This window comes from Acomys russatus, chromosome 19, assembly GCF_903995435.1.
Source record: "Acomys russatus chromosome 19, mAcoRus1.1, whole genome shotgun sequence".
Taxonomy (NCBI): domain Eukaryota; kingdom Metazoa; phylum Chordata; class Mammalia; order Rodentia; family Muridae; genus Acomys; species Acomys russatus.
In genome coordinates this window covers 18247270-18257340 of record NC_067155.1, presented here as the reverse complement: position 1 = coordinate 18257340, position 10071 = coordinate 18247270, and the positions used below count along the sequence as shown (strand labels likewise).

The 10071-nt window shown below is 54.4% G+C and overlaps 1 protein-coding gene across 1 annotated transcript; it reads right to left on the bottom strand.

Annotated features, from left to right (window-relative positions):
* Positions 1-700: 700 nt before the first annotated feature.
* On the bottom strand, positions 701-9583 carry Rinl (Ras and Rab interactor like). Its single transcript, XM_051162796.1, has 11 exons — positions 9553-9583; positions 7349-7809; positions 5432-5534; positions 3988-4060; positions 3851-3906; positions 3046-3189; positions 2465-2956; positions 1699-1992; positions 1219-1350; positions 913-1076; positions 701-828 (listed from the first exon to the last, which is right to left on the bottom strand). Exons 2-11 carry the CDS (start codon positions 7544-7546, stop codon positions 784-786), a joined length of 1701 nt encoding a protein of 566 aa, XP_051018753.1. The 5' UTR covers positions 7547-7809; positions 9553-9583; the 3' UTR covers positions 701-783.
* Positions 9584-10071: the final 488 nt, after the last annotated feature.

Below are 10071 nucleotides of genomic sequence, written 5' to 3'. Positions count from 1 at the left end.
GGCGGATCACTGAGTTCGAGGCCAGCCTGGTCTACAAAGTGAGTCCAGGACAGCCAAGGCTACACAGAGAAACCCTGTCTCAAAGAAAGAAAAAACAACAACAATAATGATAATTATTATTATAATGGTTGCATAAACACTTTTGCCAAATAAGGAAACATTGATGGATCACAGAGATTGTGGCAGAGGTGTTTTCAAAGCTGGTTAAAACAAAACAAAACAAAACAACAACAAAATCCCAACCTATCCCAGTGTTTCCTGAACACCCACTGTGTTTCAGTACCACTGTCCTGTGTCCTCACGTTCCTCGGCTCAAGTAATTCTCCCACCCCATTTTGCTGGGGGCGCGGGCTCAGGACACACCCATGCCTCTGCCCCAGAAGCATCCTGAACAAGCGGCCATCTCAGGTCCAGAAAGCTCTCTCCACCCGGTTCAGTATCATTTTCATTGATGGCGTCAGGGATGTAGACATCTTTAGGGGACTGTGCCTTTTTTTTTTTTTTTTTCAATCCTCAGTGCCCCAGAGAGATTCAGGTGAGAGGGGCTGTAGCGGGGTCGCATTTGCTGAGGAGAGCCTCACTGAGGTAACTTCTGGGCAGAACAGAAGGAGGGGGAGGGAGGGGCGGAAGGAGGGAGGGAGGAGTGCTGCGGGCCTTAGGGAACATCTGATGCAAAAGGTACTTCCCTTTTCCTGCCCCACCATCTGCGCTGTCCAGCATCTTGCTTAGCAGAGGAGTGGCCCAAAAGGTCCAGGAGTGACTGGGGTTTGAGGACTCCAATCCTCACTGGTCCCCTATTGCCCATGGCTCCTCGAAGGGTAAGTTGGCCTGTGGAGAGAGATTGGAAGCTGTGTCAGAGGGGCAACCGCTGTCATCCTCCCCTCGAGACCTGGGTCCCACACCGGTGGTCACCTGAGCTGTGGGTTGAGCTTGCTGGTGCAGTGTCCGCCTTCGGTGCCACTGGCGCAGGGAGTCCCGGGCCTCGGAGCTGAGCCTCCGGGGCGCGCGGCCAGCGTCTGGCTGGTAGTGAGCGATGTGGTACAGAGCCCCAAACCACGTGGTGAGGTAATACCCAGCTGGAGGAGAGAAGGCCAGATCATCGACTGGCCCTCTGGGCCTCTCTTGAGTGCCCACCTCCCCTTCTGAGGCACAGGAGGTTGGAGCTCGCCAGGGTGCCCCCTTCGCCAGCGGCTGGGCATCCTGGAGGCGGGAGCTCACCTTCTCCTCGCAGCTCCTCCGGATCTAAGAGCTCCATAAGAAACTCCACATCCAACTGCGTCTCCCCAATGTGTGGACTCCAGATCAGCTCCTCCGTCAGGGCCGGCAAAAACGCGTCTGCCCCCAGGGGCTCTGAGGAAGGCAGAGCACAGGTCATCATAAACTTGGCCAGGGGCGCACGCAGACACTTTCCTTGGGGTCCCCAGGCCTGAATAGAAGCCTGCCACCACAGGGGGCTACCCATTCCCTGTGCGTGGGTACCCACCATTAAACAGCTTTATAGCCGGGTTTTGGTGGCGCACGCCTTTAATCCCAGCACTCAGGAGGCAGAGGCAGGTGGATCGCTGTGAGTTCGAGGCCAGCCTGGTCTACAAAGCGAGTCCAGGACGGCCAGGGCTACACAGAGAAACCCTGTTTCGAAAACAAAAACAAAAACCAAAAAACAAAAAATCGCTTTATATATGCACAGAGGTCTTTTACCTTCTTTCTCGCCCCCAGCCAGGCCCGCGTAGACGTCGCTGCACACCTCCAGCAGCAGCGCCACCTTGCGGCGTGGGGCGCACGCGGCGTGCAGGTGCTCGAGGCGCGCGTGGATGCGGCTCCGCAAGGCCGCTGCAGGGCTCTGTCCCTCGGGCCCCGCCCCGGCCCGCAAGGCTATTTGGCGCCGGCGCAGTCGCCGCAGTTCCTGGGCTCGGAGAGTTCGGAGTTTGGTCCACAGGGCTGGCTTCAGGGGTTCCAGAACCGCCCGACACAGGGCCACCTCCACAGCGGGGCCTGCGGAGCGGGTGGCACGTGAGGACAGTGGTGACCCCACTCTGTTCCCTAGTCACCCTGTCTCCTGCTCCAGGCCTCCCTACAAGCTGTAGATGGGGTTAGGGGCTTGGGGGAATATATGAATACTATCAAGGATACGGGGGTGGGGTGAGAGGGGGTGAGGGGGGGGCGACTTCTAGCTGGCAATGCACGAGTTAGGAGGCAGGTGGATGGTTGTGAGTTCGAGGCTAGCCTGGTCTACAAAGTGAGTCCAGGACAGCCAAAGATACACAGAGAAACCAAAACACCTAAAAAAAAAAAAAAAAAAAAAAAAAAAAAAAAAAAAAAAAGAGAGTGTGCTTGCCCATAGGGAACCAGCAATTGGATGTAAACACTTACAGGACCAAGTTGTGGCGCGCGCACGCGCACACACACACACACACACACACACACACACACACCCCGGGGGATATTTCCCTCTATTTTCCATTACCAAGATCCTGGTCCTGGGGAGCTCTAGGTCCCCTGTTCCCAAAGACAGCTCTGACGTCGGGGTCTTTTGCCAGGTAGGTGCGGAGGTCAGTGAGCAGCTGGCGCACCTCCTGAAGCAGCTCCGTGGCGGGGTCCCCGGGCCTGTCGGGATTTGCAGAATTTAAAATGAGGCGTGCCTGAAGGCTTCGGTACTGCCTGGCTACATAGCTACTCCGGACCCTGGCCAGGGCCCGGATGTGGGCAGTGAGCACATCCTCCTCCTCCTCCTCCTCCTCAGGGCCCTCCTCTTCCTCTTTGTAGTCGCCGCCATTGCTGATTTCGGCCTTCTCCTCCGCCACGTTAGCTAGAGCAGGCCTAGGGAGGTGCACTCCTCCGCCTCCAGGATGATGCTCCTGTTGTCCGGGACGCTGCTCTTCCGGTCCAGTTTGGTGAACTTCCGGCTTCGGTGGCTCTTCCACCCAGGAGACCCGGTGTGGGGTGGGCTTCCTGAGGGCTGGATGTGAGAAGCAGGCTGGGTCTCTTATTAACGGTGGCATCCATTCCCGCGTCCCTCAAGGTGCCCCCAGCCCCTGCCCAGCTAACCTGGGTTGTTCTCCTGGTCAGGGTCAGGGTCAGGCTCCTCTGTCCTCCAGCCTCCATGCGTCTCCAGGTAGAGCCGGTTCACTACAGACAGCACCGGCCCTGTCCCCGAAGGGTCGGCTTGAAGGCAGCCAAGTCGCAGAGGACCTGAAGGCCAGGCCAAGGGACAGTGCCTCAGGTGGGCAGGGGCCCCAGGACCACGGATATAGTCCTCCGAGCTCCCAGGGCGCCATACTGTTGACACCCAGAGGTGACGTCATCCCCTCCCAACACAGCTACTACTGCCTTCCTCCTCTTTCTCCTCCTCCTCTTCCGCACTTTCCTCCCCCCCCTTTTTTAAAGATTTAATTATTTATTATGTATACAGTGTTCTGCCTGCAAACACATCCACAGGCCAGAAGAGGGCGCCAGATCGCATCACAGATGGTTGTGATCCACCATGTGGTTGCTGGGAATTGAACTCAAGACCTCTGGGAGAGCAGCCAGTGCTCTTAACCTCTGAGCCATCTCTCCAGCCCTTCCCCTCTTCTTTTTCTTCTTCTTTTTTTTTAATGGGTTTTTGAGACAGGCTTTCTCTGTGTATCCCAGGCTGCCCTGGACTCACTCTGTAGACCAGACTGGCCTTTGAACTCACAGAGATCTGCCTGTCTCTGCCTCCCGAGTGCTGGCTGGGACTACAGGCGTGCGCCACCACGCCCGGCCCACAGCATCTCTTCTTACTTGCCCCATCTGGTCCTTTACAGATCCTGTCTCTCTGGACCCAAAAGACCAGCAAGCTGCCCTACACCTCCCCGGAGCAGCGCCTCACCCGTGTGCTTGTCTCCCGTTGGAGTGGGCAAGAGCAGCGTCCTTGGCAAAACATCCCTGAGGATAAAGGGAAACCTCGGTACAGATAGGGTCTCTTGGGGAGCGGTCCCCAGGGCCTCCCCTACCAGTGACCCTTACCTGCTGGCTGACAGAAAGGCCAGGAGATGGGGAAAGTCTGGCATGAAAAGTTTGGAGGACTCTAGGGCTATACCTGGGGAGGAGATGAGAGAGAAAAAAGTCACAGGGTGGCCACTGGCCACCTCCACCCAACCCCTGTGGCTCAGCCTCCCCACACGCCTACTTCCCCCCCCCCCCCCCCCTGCCCTCCTTCACCGGGACCTCCCAGCAGAGAATATCTTCCTTCATCCCTAGACTCCTCTCCCCCAGAGACAGAAAGTTTCCATCCGTGGGAGCTGACGTCATTTCCTCTCTCAATGTTTACGTCCCAGTTCTGACATCAAATAGGATCCATCAAAAATGTCTTTTGTTTGTTTGTTTGTTTTTTGTTTTCCGAGACAGGGTTTCTCTGTGTAGCCTTGGCCATCCTGGACTCACTTTGTAGACCAGGCTGGCCTCGAACTCACAGCGATCTGCCCGCCTCTGCCTCCCGAGTGCTGGGATTAAAGGTGTGTGCCACCACACCCGGCTCATCAAAAATGTCTTAAGTGGTTTTTTTGGGGGGGGGCGGGGCAGGAAACAGTGTCCCACTGTTTCTGGTAGGCCAGCCTGGTCTACAGAGTGAGTTCCAGGACAGCCAGGGCTATATAAAGAATTTAAAAACCAGCCAGGCATGGTGGCGCACGCCTTTAGTCCCAGCACTCGGGAGGCAGAGGTGGGCGGATTGCTGTGAGTTGGAGGACAGCGTGGTCTACAAAGTGAGTCCAGGATGGCCAAGGCTAACACAGAGAGACCCTGTCTGGAAAAACCAAAAAAGAAAAAAGAAAAAAAAAAGAAAGAAAGAAAAATCATAAAAAATCTGGGTGTGGTGCTGCATACCTGTAATCCCAGCACTTGGGAGACAGAGGCAGGTGGATCACTGAGAGTTTGAGGCCAGCCTGGTCTACAGCGGGAGTCCAGCAGCAGCAGCCCTCCCCCCCCCCCCCCCCCCGCCCCCCCCCCCCCCCGCCTGCCCTCCTTACCCCCCCCCAAGACACTTCCGATCTGCTGGCCTGGAGCTCACTATGTAGACCAGGTTGGCCTCAAAACCATCTTTCTGCCTGAGATTACAGTCCCAAGCCACCATGCCACTCTTACATTTCTTCCTTTTGATTTTTTCTTTTCAAAGATTTTTCAGATTTATTTAGTATGTACAGTGCTCTGCCTGCATGTACACCTGCTGGCCAGAAGAGGGCGCCAGATCTCACTATAGATGATTGTGAGCCACCATGTGGTTGCTGGGAATTGAACTCAGGACCTCTGGAAGAGCAGTCAGTGCTCCTAACCTCTGAGCCATCTCTCCAGCCCCAAATAAACGAATCTTAAAAAGGCCACCTGTTTGCTTTGCTGGGCATGGACTGTAAGGAAAGGGCAGCTGCAGAGACACCAGAGAGGGGGCTCCTGCAATGGGGGACAGGCACCTCACCTCCAGCAGCCTTCTGAACTCGATAGGTGTTGATGTCTTCCGGCGAAGGGCCTGTCTTCAGCATCAGGACCTGCCTAGGATCTTGTCCTATGACCAGGAAGCTCTAGAGAGGAGGGGTGAGGGCAAAAAAAACAAAAAACAAACAAAACCAGCTTGGTGCACACATGCGTGGTTGTTTCTTCTTTTAAGCCACCTTTTTTTTTGTTTTTTTCCGAGACAGGGTCTCTCTGTGTAGCCCTAGCTGTCCTGGACTTGCTTTGTAGACCAGGCTGGCCTCGAACTCACAGTGATCCGCCTGCTTCTGCCTGGCTTCCGCCACCACTGCCTGGCTATCTTTTTGCTTCTTGGCGCCTCAAGGATAATGCCCTCTGAGGGAGCAGTTAAACCATGCTAGCTAAGCCATCATCATCTCCAGATTCATCCTATATCCCCTGAAGAATCTATCATCTATTTATTTATATTTTGACAGGGTTTCACTGTAGCCCAGGCTGGCTTTGATGTCACTAAGTAGCCAAAGCTGCCTTTGAGCTCCTGATCCTCCTGTGACTGGCTCTTTTTTTTTTTTTAAGATCTGTAATTTAAAAAAAAACAATTATTTATTTATTATCTATACAGTGTTCTGCCTGCATGCTAGAAGAGGCACCAGATCACATTATAGATGGTTGTGAGCCACCATGTGGTTCCTGGGAATTAAACTCAGGACCTTTGGAAGAGCAGCAGGTGCTCTTAACCTCTGAGCCATCTCTCCAGCTCCGGGACTAACTCCTTAATAATATGGCAGGCATGTGCCACCAGGCACACCCCTGTGCAATGTCTTGTTCAAGGCAGGAGTATGCTGAGCTATGGGAAATAGTAATGATTGGCATCTGGGCTTGGTGGCGCACAGTGGTAGTTCCAGCACTCCGGAGACTAAGGCAGGAGGATGGTGGGTTCCAGGATAACCTGGTGACATTGGCGTGGGTAGAGGTGCTCAGTCTTGGCTTGGCTGTACTGTGTAACTCCCATGTGGCCTCTGGTTTTTTTTTTGTTGTTGTTGTTTTGTTTTATTTTTTGAGACAGGGTCTCTCTGTCTTAGCCTTAGCTGTCCTGGACTCACTTTGTAGACCAGGCTGGCCTTGAACTCATAGAGATCCACCTGTTTCTGCCTCCCGAGTGCTGGGGTTAAAGGTGTGCGCCACCACGCCCGCCCGGCTTTCAAAGCTTGGCTTCTGGCCCTTGCCTCATGTTCTTCCTCAGGTCAGAGGCACAAAGGTGCCCGCCTTCTTCCTGTCTGGACCACAGGCCAGGTGGGAGGAGCCAAACTCAGAACTGCAGAACACCAGCCCTGACCTCACTGTGAAACTCCAGCTGCCGGGTGTCTTGCTGTTGGAAAGACAAACAGCTGTTTGTCGATGCCACTGCAGAACAGACTTGGAGGGTGAGCTCGGCTGGTAGACTGCCTGCCTTGAACGCATGAAGCGTTGGGCTCAATCCCCAGAACTGCATATGCTGAGTGTGGTACACACACACACATACACACACACACACATACACATACACACACACATACACACACACACACACACACATACACACACACATACACACACACACATACACACACACACATACACACACACACATACACACACACACATATACACATACACACACACACATACACACACACACATACACACACACACACACACACGACCGTAACCTTTGAACTCAGGGTAGGAAAAACAAGAGGGTCAGAAATTCAAGGTCAGCCTCTGCCTCGCAGTGAGTTGGGGGCCAGCCTGGGCTATATAAACCCTTTCCTAAAGCAGACTCCTAGGTTTTGGGTTAGCCCAGATTTTGCCCTGCGTTCGTCACCTACCCGATCCAAGTCGCCATACGGAAGGTCAGAAGTGACCCCCAGCTTTGAGTACTCACCCCCAGTGGCCACAGTTCCAGAAAGGCCTTGGCATGCTGAGCATCAAGCTCTGGGACCTGCCACACCCTTTGCGTCCTCTGCAGCCGAAGAAGTGTCTCCGGGGTGCCGAGGACCCCCAGTGGGCTCCTGCCTGTTCCGTTGTCTGCTTGTGGCCAAGCCAGCCTGGGACGTGCAGGTTCCAGGAGGTCAAGGGTCATGGTGGAAGCTGACCACTAAGATGGGATCCAAGGGCCAGGGATGGAGCGGGGGGCGGGGGTTGGATGGGGAGGTCTTTGGTTCAGAGCCAACCCTGCAGCGTCACCTGTCCCCCTCAGTAGGGCCTGCAGACACCATGTCCAGCTGGGCTATCCTCAGGCTGCCATATTATGATCTGGCGTGGAGGAAGACAAGACTCAAGGCTGCTCCAGTTAGGCAGGGGTCGTCCAATATTTTAATTCTATGAGATCTGACTCAATCCTGCCTGAACAGAATGCACCACAATGGACCGTTTTCTTTTCTTCTCTCTCTCTCCTTCCTCCCTCCCCTTTTCTTTTTTTTTCTTTTAAAAATTTTTTGTTATTTATACAGTATTCTGCCCACATGTGTGCCTGTCCACCATAAGCACAAGAGGGCACCAGATCTCACTACAGATGGCTGTGAGCCACCATGTGGTTGCTGGGAATTGAACTCAGGACCTCTGGGAGAGCAGCCAGTGCTCTTAACCTCTGAGCCGTCTCTCCAGCCCCCTCTTCTCTTTTCTTTTCCATTTATTTATTTATTATTTATTTATTTTGAGACGGGCCAGACTAGCTTGGACCACTTTGTAGTCAAGGCTGGCTCTGAACTGACGGCAAAATCCTTGTGCTTCAAGCTCTCAAGTGCTGAAACAACAGGCTGAGACGCACAGGACTCTGGGAACCCCAGGTGAAAGGCCCATGTATCTTGGGGTGGGGGACAGCATTCCCAACAGGAACTTAGGGAGCAGAAGGGGGTATTCCAGGCTCTTCACAGAGGTATTTGCAACCAAAGCAGTGTGTGTCCACTGGTCGCCTGCCCTTGGGAAAACCCAGAGCCCGGGAAAGCTCTTGCCTCACAACAGGCATGTCATCCACTACCCAGATGTCATATGATACACACTTTCTTCCTTCCCACCAGAGGAGCCCCCACGCACTCTCCACCCCCCCCCCCGCACTCTCCCCCATGCACTCTCCCCCCCGCACTCTCCCCCCCACACTCTCCCCGACATGTGATGGTTTCTTTCTTTTTTTTCTTTCTTTTTTTTTTTTTTTTTTGAGACAGGGTCTACGTAGCCCTGGCTGTCTCGGAACTCTCTATTTAGACCAGGCTGGCCTCGGACTACCAGGGGCCCTCCTGCCTTTGCCTCCCTAGTGCTTGGATTAAAGATAAGCACCATCGTGCCCCAGCCTTGATATGTATATATAATTCTAAACATATAGAAAAGTTGAAAGACTTTTCAACAGCCTGCCATATGCCCAGTGCCTGAATCCCCCTGTGAAAATCCTGCTCTTACTCCTCTCACTATCCATTTAGCTGTCAAACTGTAACTTCCTTTTTGAGATGGGACCATTTCTAGCCCAGGTTAGTCTCTTACTTGCTGTGTATTGTAGCAGAGGCTAGACTCTTACTCCTGCCCTTCCCGTGCTCTGGCATTTACAGGCATGCACCTCGATGCTCACCGCCCCCCCCCCAAGTCTTCACCAGAAAGGGCGCCTTTAGGGGATTATCTTGGGGTGAGCCCTTTTGGATGGGAATTGAACTCAGGACCTGAGTTCAATCGCCCAGCAGCTTCCGGAATGTGGGTCTGGACAGAGAGCATTCATCCATCTGTCTTTCCATCATCAAGCTCCCCCTCCCCCACCCCCTTGGTCTACCTAACATATTCAGCCCAGGCCTAGCAGTACCTGAGGGAGGAGGGCTGAAAAGCCGGCTAACCCTATTCTGAAGGGCCCATTCCAGTTGGGGTACTGTGTGCCAGATCGTTAAGAGCTGTATAAATCAGTTAGCTGTCGACTGCCAGCCTCAGGTGTCAGGGAGCCTGGGGGGCGGGGTGCGTGCAGACACACCTCAGGGATAAGCTGAGAAGAGGGGTAGGGAGGGGAAGGCAGTGCTCCTCCCCTTCAGGACCCTGGGGAGATCATCGACATTGGTGGTGCTGGGCAGCTGTGGGCGCAGAAGCCAGATGCTGGGTCCCTGGGGGCCCTACCTGTTCCGAGGGGAGCCTGAGCAGCAGGAAGCGAAAGTGTTCTCTGGAGAGGAAGCCAGCACGCAGGGGAAGAGGCGGGGCTGGGGGGATCCGAATCACCTTCCTCTCTTTCAGGGGATCAGCCTTTAGGGCTCCATTTTTGGAGGAGTGGACTTCTGGTAGGCTGAGAGCCACCCTCTCCGGGGCACGGGTCCTCTTGTCCCCACTCCCTACTCCTAAGACCCTGGAACCATAGATGGCTCGGGGTCTCTATGGGCCCCTCACCCCCCTCAGGTACCCACTAAAAGAAGCAGAGGCCACACGCTCACGGTCAGTTGCTTTGTTGGGTTTTAATTTGTCTCCAGTAAGCAAGTTCTCCTGCTTTGCCCCCCATTGGCTGACAGGTGGGTCCCCAAAAAGGGAGAACGGCACCTGTTTTGTCTGTTGGAGGCAGAGAACTGGGGAGCCTTCAGGCTCAGAGATCCCACAGGCCCCACCCCTTGGGTGAAGCTGTGTTGGGGGAGGCAGCTCCTGTGTGGG